General features: G+C 33.0%; 2 protein-coding genes, 2 long non-coding RNA genes and 2 other non-coding genes across 6 annotated transcripts in view; 3 read left to right on the top strand and 3 right to left on the bottom strand.

The window, feature by feature from the left end:
- Positions 1–1,111: 1,111 nt before the first annotated feature.
- Positions 1,112–3,010, top strand: LOC128198940 (uncharacterized). Its single transcript, XR_008251646.1, has 2 exons — positions 1,112–2,005; positions 2,796–3,010. It is a non-coding gene; the product is annotated as an uncharacterized LOC128198940 (long non-coding RNA).
- Positions 3,011–3,758: 748 nt separating this feature from the next.
- Positions 3,759–5,101, bottom strand: LOC128198941 (uncharacterized). The gene is made up of 2 exons (XR_008251647.1): positions 4,261–5,101; positions 3,759–4,012 (listed from the first exon to the last, which is right to left on the bottom strand). It is a non-coding gene; the product is annotated as an uncharacterized LOC128198941 (long non-coding RNA).
- A 264-nt stretch (positions 5,102–5,365) lies between these two features.
- On the top strand, positions 5,366–10,951 carry LOC112052995 (proteasome subunit beta type-4). The gene is made up of 5 exons (XM_052886827.1): positions 5,366–5,601; positions 5,743–5,955; positions 6,425–6,560; positions 9,967–10,112; positions 10,744–10,951. The coding sequence occupies exons 1-5, from the start codon at positions 5,465–5,467 to the stop codon at positions 10,901–10,903; spliced, it is 792 nt and encodes a 263-aa protein (XP_052742787.1). The 5' UTR covers positions 5,366–5,464; the 3' UTR covers positions 10,904–10,951.
- Positions 10,952–12,207: 1,256 nt separating this feature from the next.
- LOC112055772 (U6 spliceosomal RNA) lies at positions 12,208–12,314 on the bottom strand. The gene has a single exon (XR_002887348.1). It is a non-coding gene; the product is annotated as a U6 spliceosomal RNA (small nuclear RNA).
- Positions 12,315–12,686: 372 nt separating this feature from the next.
- LOC112053004 (U6 spliceosomal RNA) lies at positions 12,687–12,793 on the top strand. Its single transcript, XR_002887349.1, has one exon. It is a non-coding gene; the product is annotated as a U6 spliceosomal RNA (small nuclear RNA).
- Positions 12,794–13,451: 658 nt separating this feature from the next.
- The window catches only part of LOC112055769 (diacylglycerol kinase 1), a 123,734-nt gene continuing 113,765 nt past the window's right edge, over positions 13,452–23,420 (bottom strand). The window contains exon 24 of the mRNA XM_052886829.1: positions 13,452–20,311. Coding sequence (XP_052742789.1) covers positions 20,219–20,311 — 93 coding nt within the window. The 3' untranslated portion in view covers positions 13,452–20,218. The remainder of the gene's footprint in view (positions 20,312–23,420) is intronic.

Here is a 23,420-nt window from a genome sequence, read left to right as displayed (position 1 = left end):
AAACAAATAAATATTTATTAAAATTTACTATTAAAATTTGGTTACCACCAGTAAACCAGATTTTAAATAAATAAATTAATATGTATAACAATTTTAATTCAATAAGAGCACAATATAACAGCTTTAGCTGGGTGGAAATTTTATGTAGTTCCAGTAAGCTAAAAATAGTATATTGGTGAAAAAAATGAATCAGTGTATAGTCGGATGCAATATTAAATATTTATGGCTTTCCAAATATCGTGCCGCTGCGCAATACAATTGCGCGCAATACAATATTGTATTGCGCAGCCCTCCGACCAATTACTCTGAGATGTAGCCAGACGTCCATTGTTTGTCGGAAACATAAAACATCTTTCATCATTAATAGGTGCTTAAAAAAAAGTGTTTAGCATCGTAATAATATTAGGTCTGTGTCCAATCTTAGACCATTAAAAAGAATGGACCTGTTTTGCACCCAAATTCACCAACAAAAAAGTCTGTCGTTTTTTGAGGGGGACGAGGTAAACTCACACATCGTAAACATTTAACATTATTAAGTACCTATATTCTGTGTCCATACACTACACACAACTTCATATTTGACTCGCAATACACACACGCGTAATTTTTACACAGTCTAACCAACACATCGCTTAGATCATCCACAGAATATAAATATAAAATGTTCTACTAGTTGATCAGATTTTGCTGTTCCGTCAAAAGAATCGATTCTTTTTAGAAATCGTTTTTATTACAAATTTGATAAAACTATGGTTGAAATACTTAAAAACGAAACGTTAATCCATCTTTTACTAAACTACAAGATTTTGGCCGTTTTTATGCCACTCAACTACACAAATTGGCATTTTTAGGGAGCTTTTTACACAACGAAAACGATTACATCAATGAAACATCGATTCTATAGCAAAGTTTTTATAAACGCGATCATTGATTCTTGATCTTTGACAGATGGGGTAACGGTTTACGAGGCAGGTCCTTTCTTTTTAATGGTCTAAGGTGTCCAATATAATAATGACCTCGGGCCTAATTGTCTAACGGAGTTCATTGATCGTAAAGTTCATACGATCGGCTACGATCAACGATCAATCGTAACTTTATATTGGTATTGTCTAATTTAGTTCATTATATGAAGACCGGATGGTGAACGATGAACTGAAATCATTCATGAAGATTGCGTATTGTTTATGCAAAACGATAGTGAAACTATCGTTAATAATATTATCAAATTTATGTCAAACTCCATAATAATGCATATATTTTAACAAAGTTTTATGTCTTTTGTTTAAAACATTAAAGAAGCATTAAATTTCACGAAAAATATCTACTATTGAAGACAATAGCGTGAGAAAATGGTACATGCAACTCAAGTAACAAAACGCAATTAACGAATTTAACCAAGGGCTATTTGGACTATTTGGTAATCTCCCTGTTGTCTGTGTAGGCTAGTGTCAAAATAACGGGGTATCCTATTAGTCTGTGGTGAAACATAGCATATTAATAACCTGTGGATTAGAAATTTAAATTTTATAAACAAAACAAAGTTTTTATTTTTCAGGTTTTAAAGAGAATTTAGAAATTGAGCAAAGTTTTACTAAATTATAGTGATCTTAGGAGCAAAGTTTACTTCGTTTGTGTTATTGTTAATCAAAAATATAAAAGTAAACAAAAAAGAAAAACTACCTCTATCTAATTTTGTCGATGTCCATTTCTTAAGAAGTTTCTCATTAAAACAACCCTTAACTCAGGCAAGGCAGGGCTAAGGTGGTTAGCGTAACTACAAGTGGTTAACTTACAGTTAGCCAACTGAAGAACAATCAACAATGCCCGATTAATAAGTGATCGCGCTGCTTGTCTACTACTTGCTGCTTGTCCCTGCACTAGTTATAGCAGTAATTTCTTTGTTTGGAAGTATTTAGCACATCCGGGCTGCGCAAAAGGAGAGAGTGGGCATTTCCTCTGTCTCTTAGAAAAGTCCGCATGTTATTTTTATCCCAGTGTTAATCTCGTAAGTCTCGTATGAATCGGCACTAATATTTTACCTAAGTGTGTGATTAGTGACTTCACAAACAGACTTATTATTAAAGGATTTGAACAGTTCTCTAGCTCTTTAGGGTGTTTTATTCCTTCACCAGCCAACAACAGTGTCATAATTACAATGGGTTCGCAGAGTTAGTTTATCTAGGCATTTAGATATACCATTCAAAATCCTCTACTGAGAGCAAAATGTTACTGTTATATTTTATTTTTCATTCTTTACAATTTAAACTGAAAATTCACAACCCTTTCAGTTGCTACACGTCATCACACCGGAATGCTAAATTGCTTGGCCGTAAGTCTCAATTGTCCAGCCGGGGATCAAACACAGGACCTTCGGAACATTAATTATCATTAACATCTGATAGTGGTATATTAACACCATAACTACCAATCCACATTGGAGCAGGTTTTTTTTTTTTTTCTTTACAAGTTAGTCCTTGACTACAATCTCACCTGATGGTAAGTGATGATGTAATCTATGATGGTAACGGGCTAACTTGTTAGGAGTAGTAAGACAATCCACACCCCTTTTGGTTTCTACATGGCATCGTACCGGAATGCTAAATCGCTTAGTGGTAGGTCTTTGCCAGTAAGGTGGTAACTGGCCGAAGCCTCCCACCAGCCAGACCTAGACCAATTGAGAAAACCTCAATCGGCCCAGCCAGGAATCAAACCCAGGACACCACTGCTAATGTTTTCCTCTCAAAGATTCTATCTAACTTTTAGTATGAAAGATTAATTTTTTTTTTTAATTTCAGACTAAATTGATTATTATGAACAGACCATTATGATGAACCACTGATATTGACTCAGAGACATGAAGATGAGTGCTTTGACAACAAGACTGACTAGCTGAGCCAGCTTAAGAATTATGTGGTGTGTGTGTGTGTCTAATTCCAGGAGCTCTCTATGTCAGCCATCCATCTATATTCTTACTCATTTTTGTTAATTATAAAATAAATTTGATTATTTAGTGTGTAACTTCATTGTACCTATCCTGCTAGCTGTTAGAAAGATAGCATCTGTAATAATTTATTTACGGTAAAACATATTTAAAAATAAACATGCTTTAACATTTAAGTATGGCCAATATGTTGTCAAGTACAGTGGGCAGGGCTGAATCCATGATTGATGACTGATCCATGATGACGACTCGTTTTTCTGATTTAAGAAAATATACTAATCATCAAAACAGTGTCTGCAAGTACTGTACAGGCTGACTGTTTGGATGAGAAGTATATATTTGATTATTTTTAAGCTAAAATGTCTAACTGACAGTCTATGTTTACTGTATTTATTATTATTATAATAAATAAACTTAAAAAATCTTTTTTTTATAAACTTCCAACCCCTATTTCACCCTCAGAGGTGTCATTTTCATAATTCTTAGAATACTAGTAGTCAAGATACTGTAATAAAAAGATACAGTTTGTGAGATTGTAGGGGTAAACACTGGACCTACTGAACCAATGTTGAAGATTATTTTACCAATAAAAATCCACATTTGAGTATTATAGGCCATGTATTCCTTCCCACGGGAACAGGAATTATGTGGGTGAAACTGCAGGGGGTGAACATACACAGGTATTATAAATGTATTTTTTACAACTACACTTTTTTGAATAATTTATTTAATTATTGTAATGGTAAAAAAAAATATTAATAGTAAAATGTTAAACTGAAAGCTTTAGCTTTGGAAAAGACTACAAAAAACAAACTCAGAGAAGTAAGTATTCTTTTATTTTCAAATATCAAAACCAAACCAAATATCATCAGCATTTCACAATCTATGCAAATATTTTGATAATACACACACATTTATGATTTGACCAGATAACAGGGTCATCAGTACAATGTCCTATCAGCTAAAAGCCTTTGCCATCTTTTCTTCAGCACACCAATATGTTATTCTAATGTATTGCAGGTGCTTTTTGTAATATTGGAGTCTGCAGTTATAGGGCATATTCCAAATATCCTGTAAAGAAAAATTGTTAATATTGAGCATATTATAAAATACACACATCAACATTTAGTCTCAATGTAAGTGTAGTTTGTGTACTAAGATAATATAGCAGACAGACAAGCTTCGCTTTGACTCATTCCCTATTCCTATCCTATTCTAATCCCACGGGCTTATCTACTATTATTTCCTATTCCTATTCGGTAGCTCAGAATCCTAGGATTCCTAGGGTGGGCATGCACCAATGGAAAATGTAAATGTACCTATGAGCGATGATGAAAGAGTTCGTTCGCCATAATCATAATTTTAAAAATGAAATTCGATTCCTTTTTGCTTAATAACCAGCAAACTTAACTAAACCACACACATAAGCCCTGGAACACAGATGCCAACACATTGGATACAACAACATGCAAGATGTCGCAGAAATCTAAAACATGGTATGGTATTAAATATCGTAGGTATTGAGTTTATGTCGCTCTATGGACTTATCGTCTCTTTCTCTGGTACGTCCAAAAGAAAGTGTGTGTAAGAAGACATTGGATACTGGAAGAAAGATGCTGTTTGATCCCCAGTTCTTGGAGGAGTGAGACTGTGTCCAGGATACGCAAGCATTCTTCTTCAACATATTTCTAGAGCGTGTATATTCTTTTTCTCACTTTCTCTCAGAGTCCAATTCTCAGCATCCTATATAAATCGATTAATAGCACTCAATTAACTTCATTGTTTTGACTTTATAGGTTCATTGCAAAGAATATATTATTTATTACTCTTTTTAACAGAGTTCATTGTTTACAAACAAAACACTTCGCAAAGTTTCGTCCTAAAAATGCTAACTGTGGACGGGGAGACTGAATTGAGAGATTTAGAATGGAAAAAAATATTAATTTTAGATATTTAACAAAATATAAATTATTATTTTGGAATTTTGGACATCCACAATTTGTCCGTTTTACGATCAAAGGTGACTCAAGACCCATCGTAAGTTTTTGACATAAGCCATGACCATAAAACTTTACACAATTCGAAGACAATCGCAAATAACTGTCAAATCTTAACAAATCATTCACTCTTCGTATAAAAATAACGATCTAATCGTAATGAACTAACTATGCCCAACCGATGGCTTTCCATTGGCTTACACAATCCGAAATAGCCGTTTGACAAGTAAAAACGTACGATTTTAATTGTCAAATTCAATCGATTGCGTTAGACAATTAGGCCCGAGCCTCTTGGAGTAATATATTCTTTGCTCACCTCTTATGATTATCTTTGACTCACCTCTATTGCAATCTGTAGCAGAGAACATTGTTACTTGGTCTGTAGTCAATTATATTATCTGTCAAGTGTCAAATTCATTGCGGCTTGTCATCGTGTAAATAAAAAAAAGAAGTTTGAAAACGGCAAATCACCGCTTAACAATTTTATAGATTTGCTTGTATATTTCATTATTATTTCTTATTAAGAATGTCGTTTATGGGTGATATGATGAATCCCGCACCATTGTGGCATAATGGTCCATCGCCTGGGGCATTTTATAGCTTTCCAGCAAACGCAAATTCATTGAAACCCACAAGTCACACTGTTCATGATATAAGATCACAGTAAGTAAAAATGTTTAAAATATTATATTCATTATGCCACTACATATAGCCTCAACCATTTGAATAAAATTCAATATATTATACATAATGTTGTAGGTAGATATAATAAGTTTGGTAATACAGTTTTGTGTTGTTTCACAGCTCAGCGACCCCAATAACCACCACAACAACAGTCATAGGCCTCAAGTTTGACAAGGGCTGTGTGCTTGCGGCCGACACATTGGGCTCCTACGGCTCTCTAGCTCGGTTCCGAGACTGTCCCCGGGTGACCAAGGTCAACGACCTGATCATGTTAGGTGCTGGCGGTGATTATGCAGATTACCAGTACTTAAAAGATATTATTGAACAGAAAATGTAAGTTTGACTTTGGACATGTTTTATTACTTTTAGTAAAAAAAAAATTTATGATGTTGAATCGTTTATCTGCTCAGATACTGCCGATTTTAACAAACACCTCAAATTCAAACTGCACTCGGGCGCCTAACATGTTAAGGGCAACTTAATTGTATTAATTGTATTTTATTCTGTGTAAAGAAAGAAACTATCATAAACAAATTGCCTTGTAATAGATCAATGAAAACAGAGTTCACTTAATGAAAGAAAGATACCTATATAGAAAATTTAATAATACTCATCTCAAATGGTGAAGGAAAAACATTGTGAGGAAACCTGAGAATTTTCTTAATTCTCTATATGTGTGAAGTCTGCCGATCCACAATGGGCGCCCAGCCGCTAAGGCCTAACACCTCTCATTCATTGAGACTCGTGCTCAATAGTGAGTTGTACGTGGGTTGATTATGATGATGTGTAATGTATTTTTCAGCATTGACGAGCAGTGCATCGGTGACGGTCTGCAGCTGAAGCCGCAGTCGCTGTACTGCTGGCTCACCAGAGTCATGTACAACAAGAGGAGCAAGATGGACCCCTTGTGGAACAACTATATCGTTGCCGGGATACAGGTGTGTGACATTTGTATTTTTTCTCTGCTGTTTAGACTACATATTCATTCCATACAGCTTGCATTTTTTTTTTTTTTTTTTTTTTTTTTTTTTTTTTTTTTTTTTTTTATTCTTTACAAGTTAGCCCTTGACTACAATCTCACCTGATTGTAAGTGATGATGCATGATGATGGAAGCGGGCTAACTTGTTAGGAGGAGGATGAAAATCCACCCCTTTCGGTTTCTACACGGCATCGTACCGGAACGCTAAATCGCTTGGCGGTACGTCTTTGCCGGTAGGGTGGTAACTTAGCCACGGCCGAAGCCTCCCACCAGCATAAATAATACACAAAATTGAGGAGTATGTTTAAGTGCTATGTGTGTTTTATATTGTGTACAAAGTATTACTTCTTCTCCTTCTCTTCTTTATTGTACTTCTAATAGGCTAGTTGTCACTTTTTTTAAATGGTCATAATAGATTGAAAAAAAAATTCACATTTTTTGAGACATGATTATGCATGAAACTTTAGTTTTATAATATCTTTTTGACAATACTAGCCTGTCGGGTATGACAGTCTGTATTTCAACTGTTTCTTGACGTCACTATTATAAATGCCTTACAAACGGAGTGTTTGACAAAAAGGAGATCATTCACGCTCCATACATTTTTGGGCTCTTTTTGAAAGTGCCGGCCAACAAAAAAAAATGGCACGACTCGTTAGAATTAGCTATTTGGAGCAATAGTTAATATGGCATAAAAGTTGTCAGGTGGCTCTGAACCAAGTTATACAGGTTCGACGATTCGTTATTTCCATACATTTTTTTCAATTTTCAAAAGTGCCCGCTAAGAAAAAAAACTGATACGTATCGTTAGAACTGCCCATTTGGAACAATAGTTAGTATGGCACAAATGTTGTAAGATTGCTCTGAATCAAGTTATACAGGTTCAATGACTCGTCTCTTCTATACATATTTTTTGAGTTTTTTAAGTGCCCACCTACAATATAAATAATACGTATCGTTGTAACTAGCATTTGCAGCAATAGTTACTATGGCATAAACATTTTAGTATTGCTTTGTGTCTGTTATGCAGTTTCGATGATTCGTCAAATCCATATGTTTTATTGATTTTCAAAGTGCCGTTTTACAAAAATATGCACTTATCACTGCACTTATCGTCAGAACTGCCCATTTGGAGTAATATTTAGTATGTCACGAATGCTGTAGGTTTGGTCTGAACCAAGTTATAAAGGTTCGATATCTCGTCACTTATATGCATTTTATTGAGTTTTGTAAGTGCCCACCGACAATATTCATGATACGCCACAAATGACCAGTTAAAACGATACTGGTCATTTGTGGCAATAGTTAGTATAACACGAATGTTGTAGGGTTGCTCTAAACCAAGTTATACAGGTTAAATGGCATGTCATCTCATGTCATTTTATTAATTTTAAAAGGTACCTGCCAATAAAATTCTTACAGGTATCATTTTAACTGATCATTTAGATATACTTTGTCAGTAAGTATGGCAGACACGTTGTATAAATGCTCTGATCTAAGTTATACAGGTGTGACTATTTGTAATATCCATACATTTTCTTGATCTTTAAGTGCCAACCATTAAAATGGTACGTATCATTAGAACTGGCTGTAATAGGAACGGGCAGTAATAGTTAGTATAGTACAACAATCGTTGTAGGCCTGCTCTGAGCCATGTTATACAAGTTCAATGATTCTTAATTTCTATGCATTTTATCAATTTAAGCAATACAGTTAGTTGGTAGGTATGACAGAAACATTGTATGATTGCTCTGATCCAAGTTATTTGCGTTCGATGATTCGTCACTTATGATTTTGTTGATATCTGAATGTAATGGGGAACAATAAATAGGTAATAATGATGAATACTTAACTAATAATATGAAATAAATGTCATCATGGTGTAAGAGCTGTGTCATCATTATTTGTTATGTACTTCCTTCTGTACCGTTTCTGCACTTGGCCATGTGATTCGCCGTTGTGCGTGTATTTGTTATGTTATTCAAACTTGTAAACCGAAATTACCATTACTTGAAGAACTTAATAAGACGTTTTTATTTCTCTCAATGCACAATAACACAATTTTTAGTTACATTTGCACCATAATGTTGAATTTGTGCAAATGCTTAGAATCATTATTTCTATATTTTATATTATTGCTTTTATGTTTTCCAACTTTTTTGGAAATCAATGAATGAAAGTTATATAACTTGTTTCAGTACTAGATTTTTTTTAAGCGTGTGTAACGTGTTACTAACTATTGCTCCTAATGACTAGTTTTAACGTTAGGTGCCATATTTTAGGTGAACGGTACTTAGTAAAGTAGTAAAATATATGGATGTGACAAATCATCTAAACAGTATAACTTGATTCGGATCTATACTACAACGTTTATGCCATAGTAACTATTACTGAAAATGGCTAGTTATAACGATAAATAGCATTAGTTTGTAACTTACAAAACTCCATCAAATACATTGAAGTGACGAGACATCGAACCTGTATAACTTGGTTCAGAACAATCTTGCAACATTTGTGCCATACTAACTATTACTCCAAATGGGCAGTTTTAACCATAAGTACCATATTTTTATTAAACGGTACTTTAAAAAATCAATAAAATAAATGGATTGGACGAATCATCGAAACTGTATAACTCGACACAAAGCTATACTACAATGTTTATGCCATAGTAACTATTGCTGCAAATGGCTACTTATAACGATACGTATGATTTATTTTGTTTGCGGGCACTTACAAAACTCAGTAATATGTATAGAAGTGACGAGTCATCGAACCTGTAATACTTGATTCAGTGCAGTCTTACAACATTTGAGCCGTAGTAACTATTGCTCCAAATGGACAGTTCTAACGATACGTACCAGTTTTTTTTCTTGGCGGGCACTTTTGAAAATTGACAAAATGTATGAAAATAACGAATTGTCGAACCTGTATAACTTGGTTCAGAGCCCTCCTACAACTTTCATGCCATAATAACTATTACTCCAAATGACTAGTTCTAACGATTCGTGCTATTTTTTTTCGTTGGCCGGCACTTTCAAAAAGAGCCCAAAATGAATGATCTCCTTTTAGTTATCAATTAGTTTGAAGTTTAATTCATCAAGTGTGTTAGTGACGTCACAAAATGGTCGACAGCGGTTTTTAAGATCAGATAATTTGATAAAATACGTAATATTTAAATTAAGTTTTTTAAGAAATCCTTAATTTTTATTAAGATATATATCAATATATTATTCCATGTACTACACGAAATCAATATTGTTTATAATAAATTTGATATGAGTCAACTACCCTATTCCTCTTCTATGTGAAAATACATGAGATATGATATTATGATGTTTTATTTTATTGTGATTTTCACCAGGACGGAGAGCCATTCCTAGGTTCAGTGGACAAGCTGGGCACAGCATACGAGGACGCCACCATAGCCACTGGACTTGGCGCGTACATGGCCACGCCTCTGTTACGCGATGCCACTGAGAAGGGGCCCCTCGACGAGGAAGCTGCTAAGTATGCAATTACTCAATTTTATTATATCTTCATACTAGCGGACGCCCGCGATTTCTTTCGCCTTAGATCTCCTTAATCTAGCCCTCTACTACTACTACTACTACCTATAAACTACCTCCCTGCCAAATTTCAACTTTGTATGTCAAGCAGTTTTTTAAAATATCGTGATGAATGACCTTTTACATTTATACATATATTAAGAATAGAATATATTAAGAAAGAATATATGAGGAATAATTCCGATCGTCAAGGAATTCCTTAACCCTACATCCTGTAGTCACAAGTCTGGGAGTCTGCTTGGAGTTTTTCTCTGTACCACGCGATGGACCCGGCTCTGCACGATGAATCCATGGAGTGCTAACATATTCGTCTCTCTTATTCTATTGGTTCTTTTTACCAACTCATAACATTTAGAGTCACCTCAGACCACAGACTTTCTATCGGCTGGTAGTTTAGTCGTAGCGTTTTCTGTGCTAGTACACACACCGAGCCAACTAAACAGTTCAGTCGGTGATGAGTGCGCAAACTAGCCAACAGTCTGCTGACTATTTTCTAACTATTTGCTACTGATCTTAAACTCAACATTCAATATGATTATAGGCAGTATAGTGACAGTTTGTTTTAATTCCAGGGCTCTAGTCCGTAAATGCATGGAGGTGTTATTCTACCGAGACGCGCGCTCCTTTCCGCGTTACCAGCTAGGCGTGGTGACCTCCGCCGGCGTTACCATTGAGGAGCCCGTGGAGCTCAAGCATGACTGGTCACTCGCACACATGATCCAGATGAAGTGAATTATGTATTACTATTTTTTCTTTATTAATAAAATATTCTAAAATGTCTTATTATATGTCTTATTATATAACTCTTTTTTATTTTTACGACACCAAACGCACACACATGCAATTCAGTTTATCACAAATCCCATGGGAGCAATTTGTTATTCTGGGCCAAAATCTTTGTGTAGTAGTTCAGTACCTAACTCACAACAATAGGACTTTCACTGGAAAAGTTCCATTAAAATTGGTTCAGCCGGGACAAACATTTAAATAAGCTCGTTAGTGTTTTTAACATGTAAATACATAACTAAAAGACCACTTGTAAGCAGTTGTATTGAAATTACAGGCAGTAGGATCAATTTATTTTTATGTATTGATAAACTAGGTCGCGACGAATAAAATATAAAGAAACAAGTGAGAATAATTATTATTATTAATTTATAAACAGCTTAAAGGAGCATTATTTATATTTGTCTCCTAATATATGGGACATACATTATACATACCTACTAAGTTCGCGACGAATCACACGTTCTTACAAAACTTCTAATGGCTTTGATGATCCAGCTGTTAGCTTATGACTTCTTGATCACGAGGTTCTCGATTCTAGATAGTATTTGGCCTAGGGGTTGTGTTATGAATGAGCCATTCTTCTAAGAAATATATAAGTAAAACTTCTCAGCCAGCAGTTGGTGGTGTTAGATAACATTGCTCAAGTAAATATGTAACCCAATGCTTCGAATAGCATCTAAAACTGTCGATCCAGTATATTATTTTGTCTGAGTGGTCATGATCATCATGAGCCAACTCGCGTATGAGATGCGTTGACTATAGACCCACTTAGCCGTTTGTGAGACCCACAACGCACAGTGTTGTATTTTTCTTATCCCATAAGTAAAAGGCAAACAATAGGGCCTTACTTAAGATGTAAGAGTAAAATCTTCTTCGGTTTGTAGTAATTTAGTACTTGGCTAGTATTCGTAACAGACAGATATTAAAAAAAAAAAACAAAATTACTTTAGCCCCCAGAGGCTGAAATGGTGCTTTAGCCATGCTGTGGAACGCAAAAAGCAAGAGTAGTAGTAGTCAAAAGGTTACTTTTTTAAATATTTCGGGTAACTTCTCATAAGATCCAACTAGCAACACTGGTCTATAGCTACATTACGAAGCTAGTTTCATATAGGTACCGTCTTCCATCTTCCATTAATATTACCTAGCCATAATATCATATCTACATTCTACACACTAACATTTTATAATTAGGTATGCTTGGTCAGTTTCATTTAATTTGAATCACGTAGTTAAAATAAGAATCATCAAAAAATGTGGAACGCTTCACGATTTTGCGTGTCATCCTTGCGCAGGGGCCATGCTAATCTTCTCTGTATCGTTCCAATTTTAGTATATGTACTGCCGAAGCGAGTACATCTGCTAGAGAAATACTTCAGTTTATATAGTGTAAAGGCTTAAACACTTCGATAGCGTGATGTAGGCTTCATACAAATTAATTTGTTAACTAGTAACGCCATCTATATAGATGATGATCTGAAGTTATAGATGTCGCTGTACCAGTAATTTGTTTAAAGCGCCATCTATATCGTCTATCCTGAATCTTTTTGTCATTAGAATACTTTGTTTATAGCGCCATCTATACCTTCAGTTCTGAATCTTTTTTATTTGTCATCAGCAGTATAGATGGCATCATAACTTATATTGTCAATTTGTATTGGGTCTACATCGCGCTATTGAAATGTTTAACGTTTTAGACTATAAATAACTTTTGTTAACGATTCCTACTGTACTCGCTTCGGCAGTACATATACTAAAATTGGAACGATACAGAGAAGATTAGCATGGCCCCTGCGCAAGGATGACACGCAAAATCGTGAAGCGTTCCACATTTTTTGGTCATATTATTTCAGCTTTGTATAAGCGTATAAGTTAATGAAATTTTTTAACCGACATCAAAAAGGAGGAGGTTCTCATGAAAAATGTTAATAATGGAGTTTTACTTTTGATATCTTATCTACTGCTCTCAAATAGTGAGGTTTAAGTTATTACGTTTAAGTAATGAATTAAACATTAATGTTATAAGTAGGTATGTACCTATATGGTCTGAGGAGTACTTATTAATGGTCTAAGATCTACATTAAAAGGTTAATTACGTGAGAAGTGTCAAATTAGGTATAAAACAAGTTAACGCTCAATACCACTTAGTTCTTTAGTTATATTTTAAAGAGGTTTTTAGAGGTATCTTTTGTTTGGTAGCTTGTAGTGTAGTTGTACGGGGTAGTTAATCTCTGTATCTACTAAACCGATTTTGAAATTTTTCTTACCATTAGTCCATTAGAAAATTATTTTACATACCTTAGAAAGCCACGTTATTTTTAAATGTCGGCTTTAATTTTAACCTGTATCCGTATCCGGTATTTACTTTGCCGGATATGGTGCCGGCACGGCGGGGCAAATGTCAGTTTTCAACATTTTTAATCGATTTCAAAAAAAGGAAGATGTTCGCAATTTGCCTGTATGTTTTTTTCGTTTCAAAGGTCGCTAAACAAATAAGATTAAAAACACAACAATAATTTTCAAATGCACATATATTCGTTTACAATAATAATAATAATTGTATTGTAATACAATAATAATAATAATTACTTGTACCTACAACAATAAATATTCTCTTAGACACTATTAAAGCTGGCACAGATTTCAATTGTTTCACCGCGACGCTAAATTCTTATTTATTAACAATACAAATAATAACAGATCATTTTAATAATAAAAAATATGACGATAATAATAATTGAGACAGTTGGATTTTTGTAACGAACAAATTTTAGTAATTTCATTTTGAGTTAAATTAAATTGTAGAAGAATGCAAAAAATTCTAATTTCTGAAAAATATGTATACCTCCTCGAGTTACAATAATTACCTACTAGATTATTATTTTGGGATACAAAATGGTATTACTTATGTATCCTGAAATAATTATTATTATTATATATTGTAACTCGTATTATAAAATTTATTGTAAAAAAAATAATTCATTAAATAAATCCACTGGCTGCCCAAATGTGCGGAAGCCAGTACCTATTCTTGTTACCATTCTACATGATTTGTTATGAGGGTAGGTGAGCTAAAAGGTCCATATTGTATTATTTCTCAATAAAAAAATCATGTATATACATTCATTCTTAATATAAAGTATACATATTTTTCAATAATATAAAATATTTACCTATAATAGAAACTCGAGGTAAGGAGATTAGTCTGTGTATTTTGTTTTCGTCAAAATGCGTTAAATTAGTGGCGTCAATTTAGTAAAAGGGGTTACACATTAAACAATTTATGATAAACAATAATTACTATACAAAACACTATCAATAATTACAACACAAAACGTTATTGCACAAAATAACTAACGCAACTGGCAGCGTGACGGTGTCTACATAACTGAGCTCAAGTCATCAAATACCCTCTTACTGATACCTCCCCTCTACAATACATAAACATACATACGAATTCCCTCTCAAATTTCATACTTGTACACCAAGCGGTTTTTAACCGAGTTCAAAAGGAGGAGGTTCTGAAGTTGATCGGTATGTATTTTTTATGTATGTACAACGATTACTCGAAGACGCATGAAATTATTTTTTTGATATTTCGTGAATTGTGATGAGTTTTCACTTTTATAACAAAAAAAATTGATAATATTTGTAGGAAACAGCATATTTCTCCTTACCTCAATGCTACCGTCCGACTACTAACTACACATATTTAATTTAGTTTGAAGTTTTTTTGAAACACAAAAAAGTACTTTGAAACACAAAATAGTAAGTAAGTACAGCGTTTTAAAAGAGATCGTTGCCACAGTACAGATAAGACATGTATTTTTACAAACCCTAACGGGATGAACCTAGCAATATTAGTAAGTACTTACAAGAAAAAAATTGCAAAAAATGGCCGGTGAAGCGGGACGTCAATATTAGGTAGGTACACATATCACAACTATTTTATTTTCTCAATAATATGTTCAACATACATAATTATTAATTACATAGAATTGTTATACGTAGAAATGCAGTCGCAAACATTAAGCAAACTCATCAAAAGAAACGCCGTTAACCTTTAATGGATTACGTTTAGTCTTATAATACTCTTTTTTATAATAAGGGCCCAGGCCCAATTCAAAATTGGCCCCCAAATTACATCATTTGATTGTCAGCCGATGGACGTCCACTGCTGGACATAGGTCTTTGTAAGAACTTTCAAGGGCCACGGTCTTGAGCAGCTTGCATCCAGAGGCTTTCTGTAACCCGTTTGATATAGTCCGAAGTACAGGTTCTGAATAGGAATCTAAGTTAGACTAGTTTATTCATATTTTAACGTTTAAGGAATAAAACAACAATCTATTTTTGGACCAATTTTGTATTATACGCATATATTGTAATTAGGCTATATCGGGCAGCTTTTTAAATCATCAAGTTGTTTTAAACTTTCCTTAAAAAATGTAATTTAAAACGGAAATTATTACCTATATATTTGTATGTTTGTTCTTTGTAGTTCATTTTAATTGAACTTTGAGAAGTATTTTTTGCTAGTAATTCGTCAAATGTATAATAAAATTGGGGAGGTTATGAAACGTGTATGTGTATTATTATTTATTTAACATTTTATAAGAGTTATATTTTTATTTAAAGTAAAAAAAAACAAGTTTGTCTATGCTTTCATCGTGTGCGCCGACTGCGTTTCTAGACGTAATAATTCTATACGTAAACACTTAAAATTATAGTTTTATATTTAATATATTAACACATACTTAGCTTAGTAATCATAACAATACGAGTAGTTTAACAGTAAAAGCTAATAATAAGTAATTATTAAAACAATTATATTCATTAAAACCCGTCATCTAATGAGTTAAAAATAAAAATTACTTATATAAATAAAATATACGACAAGTAATACAATAGTAAACAAATTTACTTTATTTAAAAGTATTTTTTACACATTGGTAAAAGTATAAAAATAAGTATTCAAAAATTCGATATTTTTGTTCTGTGAAATACAACACTATTTTATTCGTCTGTGTATGAATAAAATCTATTGAGGGACAAAAATAAATGAAAATTATAAATATTTAAACATTTCGCTTATTAAACGTAGGTACTTTTAATTTCAATTATTCATTATTTGCAAGAAAATAAAAAAAAATATTTCTATCATACATAAGTACACAAGAGACTTTTCAAAAGAAACTTCCAAATCTCCAGAATAATTTATTTATGCGGCAAACATTCATAGGTGTATTAAAGTAGGCGTCCACTTACGAGTATTTGCATTGTATGTATCAGACGTATCGCACCAAATGGATTTTTAATTTTACAGTAAATAAAATCGGTTCGACGTTCGATTAGTGGACGCATGTTAACTTTATATATGTCACTGTTAGATTGTAAAATACGTAAGTTTAAATTCTCACTCGTGATATATTCTGAACTAAAAATACTGATTACCTACAATTTAACGTGTTATTTTTCGGTATATTATAATCTATCAGAAGTGAAACCGTTAAATTCTCAATCAGGATAAATTTACCATAGAGTTACAAAAATATTACAGCGGGCATAATAAAAATAGAAAAAGGAGGAGGTTCTCAATAGTTATTATTCTCTTTTTTATACATTGGTATAAGAAAAATATTTGTAAAATGTGATGTGATCTAAATGCAAGGCGGTTGTCTAGAATATTCTAGAGTTAATAAGAATCAGAAGTGACAGACTAGAAAATTATAAACGAGTTTGTCAGCTATTGGAGTTTACTTCTTACAAATGATTGTTGTAAAATATGTTGCTGTACCAACATAATATCTAGATTATGCAATGCTTTGAGTCTTATTTATTTGTAGTAATTTAAATTAACGAATTACATTTTTCATTGAATTACTGCAAGTTAGGGATATAACATCTATATAATAATTACAGATCGCGCGAGAGATCGAACCAGTAGCCCTCCTGTGAACTTGAGGTGTGTAGTTAAACAGGAAACGGAAACAAATCCCAGCAGAGATAATAAAGCTTGGCTTCTACAAATAGAGACTAAAATCGCCCAGCGAATAAAAATATCTTTTAAAAAAAAATTAGTCCAAAACGCATGCGTGAAAATTAAAAAAAGAACCTGTAAGTATCAAACTGAGTTATTTCAATATTTGCACTATAATTCTAGGAACACTCTCCGATTTTTTTTTTAATTTGCTGGGCGATTTTAGTCTTTACTTTTATTAGCCAAACTATGATAGCTGCGCATAGTGTTGCAATATCAGTCAATCAAAGTTTGGCCCGACCTACGAGTGTACTTAGCTTCATTATTAAATTAAATACTTATACAATATTAAATTAAAAAAAAATCACCACATATTGCGCTTATTTTTTTTGTAAAGAAGATGTCCGAAATTGAGCCTACTTTTCAGAACGATAGAGATGTGAAAAATGTACCAATAATCTTATATATTTTACTAGATTACTCCATTAGCCGAAATAATATTTGCCAACAGGGAAAAAAAAGCTGATTTCATTATTTTCACACCGATCTAGCTTTGCGAACGCATATCGTAGTGATTTGTATATCCTATTTGATGCGTATTTCACTAATTGTCAGTTGCCTTTGCAAACGCGGGCTGTCAATGTCAATGTCAATCAATGAATAAGATGTCATTGGCATGTCAAGTGTTCTATTATCAAACTAACAGTTTTCCTAGGGATTTACATGATAATACTCTATTTTGACTAAATTTAAGTGTCAAATCCTTATTAGAACTGTCGCCTGTCAATTTGACATTGATAATGCAATGAATTTCATGCAAAAGGAATACGAATTATTGCCCACCTGTAAAAAGTAATTTAACTGATTAGAAAATATAGATTTCTTTGAAAATTGGCCTCATGAGTTCTCCTTAATTGTCTTAATCTTAATTATTTATATCCAATTTTCAACTATATCCGTACAATTTGGGTTTCTCTTTTATTTTTTATTCGGAGTTAGTAGTATTACACCCTCGTGCCTAGAAGAGCGTGTTAAGCCTTTGGTCCCAGTCACTATCATTAACAAACATTTTTATACTAAGCCCGGCAACCTGAATTGAAGCAGCATGGTGGGCCTATGCTCTGAAGCCTAGTCTTACTTACTTTTAGATTTTACTTTTCGTATGTTTAATTTTATTATTTTACCTAATTTGTGTATTACGGGCTATAATATGTAAATCCGCATTTGTAGGAAGTAAACTCCAACTAATAATTTAGGCTTATTTCTAATGATAACATCTATTTTAACGCGCAAAATGCCTAAATCTCGCGTGTAAATTCCTAAAATTTATCGTATAATTTCGCAAAAATGGACGTGTCAATATATTTGGTTCATTTTCGAAGCTAAATGAGTTAAAAGCACAAAATACTGTCTTAAAAGCTATCTATTTAGTATTTTGTTAGTATATAATAGTCTTTTTATGTTTTTTTTACAATAAAATTTTCACTTACTATACAGAAACTTTTTTCTAAGAAAAATAACAAGTACCTAGTGCACCTAGGTATCAATAAAATAAAAAAAAAATTAGCAAATAAAATCTACTACGTATAGTATAAGTATTTTATATTTAACATACAAGAGATACCGCGAAACCTTACAAATTGCTCCGTATATCTCCGTAGATGTTAAAAAAAATTCGTCTGAGACTGTCCTTTAACGATATAAGTATAACCATAACTATTTTGATTCTATCTATTGATGATATATTTTGATTTGAGACTATGCCAAATATACCTGTAACTCAGACCAATTATACACTCATAGTCACGAACAAAATTGTCTGTCATTTTCTGAAGAAAACGAGCTTAGATTTGGTATATATCTTATACTAAACTAGAAGTTTTTGCCCGTTTTACACAATTCAATTACACAAAAGGGTATTTTTACGGAGCTCTTTAAACGACGAACACGATTACAACTATTTAACATCAATACTATAGAGACAGTTTCTATAATCGCATTAGATCGTTGATCATATACTTTGACAGAAAAGTAACGTATAGCGAGGCAGGTCCTATACAATAATTGGTCTGAGACCTGTAATTACAATCTCAACCATATTCTGCAGACCATTACTTAACAGTGTTTGGCAGCAGAATTAAACATGGCGGTAAAGTTTGGCTAATAAAAGTACAGACTGAAAACGGCCGGCAAATTAAAAAAAAACTATAAATCTATGTGTTTGTAAATAAAACGCATGTGTGAAAACTATTATTATTAAAAAAAATTGCAAGCATCAAATTGAGTAATTCCAATATTTGCACTATATTTTAAGGGATGCCCTCAATTTTTTTTTATTTGTCCGGCGATTCAGTCTCTACTTGAATGTAGCTAAACGTATTGACTAGTTCTAGCGCAAATACTGTAGCCGCCGCTATTACTTTTTTAGGAACGCATGGAAATGACGTCATTCGTTATGACAGATCACATTGTCGTAAACCTATACATATAATACTGTCGTCAATAGGCTAGTTGACACTTTTTTAAAAGGCCTTAAATTGTTCATTAACGTTTTATTAGATTAAAATATCTTTTGAGACATGAACTTATGAAAATTTTAATTTTTAAATATTTTTGACAGTACGAGCCAAAACGCCATGATGGTCTATATTTTATCTGTTTCATGACGTCACGTTAACACTAAACCTAAGTCTTTGACTAAATTAATCGTTATTAATTAGTTTGACGTTTATTCATTTAGTGACATCGTGACGTCACAAAATGGACGATATTGTTTTAACTTTGGATTTTTTTTTAAATATATAATAATTTGAGGGTAAAAAAGATGTAATAAGTTAGTTAAAACATAATAATTTTTATATCAAGTTTTCTATGAAATTTTTAACTTTTAATAATTAATATCGGATATATATATTGCGGACATATATTCCATTACTGTACGAAAAAGTATAGTTTTGATGTCAACTACCCTAATTAAAAACTATATACATAGAGTATATAGTTTTTAATTTTCAAAGCGATATAGCGATTTCAGAAAGAGAATCGCTATGTAAACATTCATTCAGAATTCATTAGATACTTTTGTCCTTGATATTGAAGAATTTAAATTCTTCATAACATTGGCGTATAAACGGATTCTGTGAAGGTTTCAAGGTATCACATACAAATACACACACATAAATAACAATTACTACAAACAACGTATTAACATTGATCGATGACGTCACAGTGTCAATGTCTCTTTCTGACCTGTAACGAATTATATTGGAATGAGTGAGCGAGACTTAACAGTGGGTGAACAGTTTGAAGAAGCTGCGACCCTTTTCTGGCGCTGGACCCATCAGCATTGGTACTTGGTTCTTGTGGGTTATAGAGATCTGAAAGCAAAATTCATTTTCAAACTATACTATGCACAAAAATTAAGGGAGCAGAAAAAAAATCCAAATTTTTGGGGGATTTTCAACAGGCTGTAACTTATACAAAAATGGTCGTACAGCAAAAAAATAAAAAGCAAATTGTAGCTCTAAGTGTTTAGTTTTTGGATCTGAGTTTGAAAATTTTTTTTTGAAAATATTTTTCGAGTAATCATAAGAAAACCACCGAAAAAAAAATTTTCGAATTTTTTTTTGGTTTTTTTTTTAATCTACGGACGTGGAAAAATTTTTTTCGACTCAACCTCCATATGGACCGGATAGCTTGTTTATTCAGATTTAATTTCGTTTTTTTTAAATCTCGATATGAGCATTTCTCGCTGAGATATCGATGTTTGAATGGAAAAAGATCATTTTGTCTTTGATTACCAATATCTCAGCAACCAATGATCGCACAGAAATTTTGAGGTTGGTTTCAAAAACTTCATTAAACTCTCTACAAGGATTGGCAATTGAATTTTGAAAAAAAAATTTTTTTTCAATCATTACATGAATTTGAAAAAGCATCCAAAAAAGGGCTTTTTGTCGTTTTTTGGAAAATCAAGCGCCCAATCAAAAATATTGCGGAAACCACTGACGTTAAGTGTGCCTTTTACTGTTCAATATACCCACAAAAACCCTACAAAGTTTCAATTCAATCCAGCCAACCGTTTTTTTTTTCCACTTGATCGAATTTTTGAAAAAATTAAAGGAGCAAGAATTTCGTTCTGAAAATGTCATAATTTACGCTTTTGTACTTGCGCACGTGTATGTGTGTGGTTTTATCAGAGATTGAGACCCTGTGGTTCGTCACTTCCACACACACACACACACACACATACATCTTCGGAGAGTGAGTTTGGAGTCACAAAATACTGTGGAACACACACATACACGTGCGCAAGCACAAAAGCGTAAATTATGACATTTTCAGAGCGAAATTCTTGCTCCTTTAATTTTTTCAAAAATTCGATCAAGTGGGAAAAAAAAACAGTTGGCTGGATTGAATTGAAACTTTGTAGGGTTTTTGTGGGTATATTGAACAGTAAAAGGCACACTTAACGTCAGTGGTTTCCGCAATATTTTTGATAGGGCGCTTGATTTTCCAAAAAACGACAAAAAGCCCTTTTTTGGATGCTTTTTCAAATTCATGTAATGATTGAAAAAAAATTTTTTTTTCAAAATTCAATTGCCAACCCTTGTAGAGAGTTTATTCAAATTTTTGAAACCAACCTTAAAATTTCTGTGCGATCATTGGTTGCTGAGATATTGGTAATCAAAGACAAAATGATCTTTTTCCATTCAAACATCGATATCTCAGCGAGAAATGCTCGTATCAAGATTTAAAAAAAACGAAATTAAATCTGAATAAACAAGCTATCCGGTCCATATGGAGGTTGAGTCGAAAAAAATTTTTCCACGTCCGTAGATTAAAAAAAAAACCAAAAAAATTTCGAAAATTTTTTTTTCAGTGGTTTTCTTATGATTACTCGAAAAATATTTTCGAAAAAAAATTTTCAAACTCAGATCCAAAAACTAAACACTTAGAGCTACAATTTGCTTTTTATTTTTTTGCTGTACGACCATTTTTGTATAAGTTACAGCCTGTTGAAAATCCCCCAAAAATTTGGATTTTTTTTCTGCTCCCTTAATTTTTGTGCATAGTATAGTTGATAAAATTTTTCACAAATTCCCCTCTTGTTGAATTAATGGGCTATTAACTCTAATGGACTATGAATCCTGTTATCGCCGCGTTTGCCGCTTTTTAATTTACATGTTGTTAATAAATAGTGTAGGGCATAGTAGTCTGTGACAGATATGACGGAGCTCGATCTAGTGTCGGCTTCAGTGTGCTCGTGGCGTTCGAGCCGTCCACATCTCTTGTTGTGTAATTTTTTATGGGTTACTTGGGATAGGCGGGGAGAGTGACTTGAGTGGAAAAGGGGAGTGTTTGATATCAGTAAAAGGCGCCTTTAACCCTACTCACATCGTTCACAAGTACGTGACTCCACTCAAGGTCATTCTCTGCCATTCTAGGGTCTTATTTTGGTTACAGTTTGATTTGGTAATTAAGTTGTCCTGACAAGTGTTGTGAAACGTAACCTTTGTTCGACATTATAGTTTTCTTATATTTTGTAATCACCTTTGAGTCTTATAATAATCCGGAGAGCATTTTTTTGGGTTTCCTCGTCTACAAAAACCCTTATAGTTTCGCCATATCCGTCTTTACTACTAGAAAGATAGATAGAACTACGTAAAAATGTGCACAAAGTCATAAAATAAAATCTTGAAAAAAAATTTTTTAGCGTCCCCTACATGGAAAGTGGGGATGATTTTTTTTTACTTGTTTATCTAGTTACTAATCTGGGATATCGTTGGATAGGTCTTTGAAAGATATGAGGAGTTTCTTACCACTATTTTTCGATTTAGGGATCCATTTTTAAAAATATTCATGTTTTAAGAGCTATTTTTTGTTAGTCTAGCTAGCGTATCCCCCTATACCAGCTTAACGGATATGCTAACGATAGAAAAAAATCACAGAAGTAGGATACAATGAAATTAGAAGATAAACAGCTAAGTAGCAATAACTATTAGCACGATATTTTGAATATAACAGTTTTATAAGTAGGTGTTAATTGAATTAGAGTCTAGATTAGTCTTAGACGTAGAAAAATACGACGAAAAAGATTTGACCTATGACACAGAGTAAAGACGATACATAGTAAGTCTTTACAAACACCGTGGTGAAGCCGGTGAAACTCATAAAAAAACAAATGTCACACGTCTCCTTGACATCCGTTTAAACAAACTTTTTTCACAATTTGTATTTCAAAATTTAACACTAACAACAATTACGTAAATTAATATAATAATCAATAATTACCAGAATAGTTTTTGTGAACAGTTTTTAAAATATTTAAAAACAAAAGACGCCATTTTTCTTGAATAATATTTAAAATTACTGATACGAAGCTTCGTGTCGTACTGACTCGAGAATGTATTCGATTTTGAAATTTGTATTTGGGGCGGCTACGACACCGTCGTGTACCGTTCATCTGTCTATTATTCTCAATCT

The sequence above is a fragment of the Bicyclus anynana genome, chromosome 18 (genome assembly GCF_947172395.1).
Source record: "Bicyclus anynana chromosome 18, ilBicAnyn1.1, whole genome shotgun sequence".
NCBI lineage: Eukaryota > Metazoa > Arthropoda > Insecta > Lepidoptera > Nymphalidae > Bicyclus > Bicyclus anynana.
This window is presented reverse-complemented; position numbering and strand designations above follow the sequence as displayed.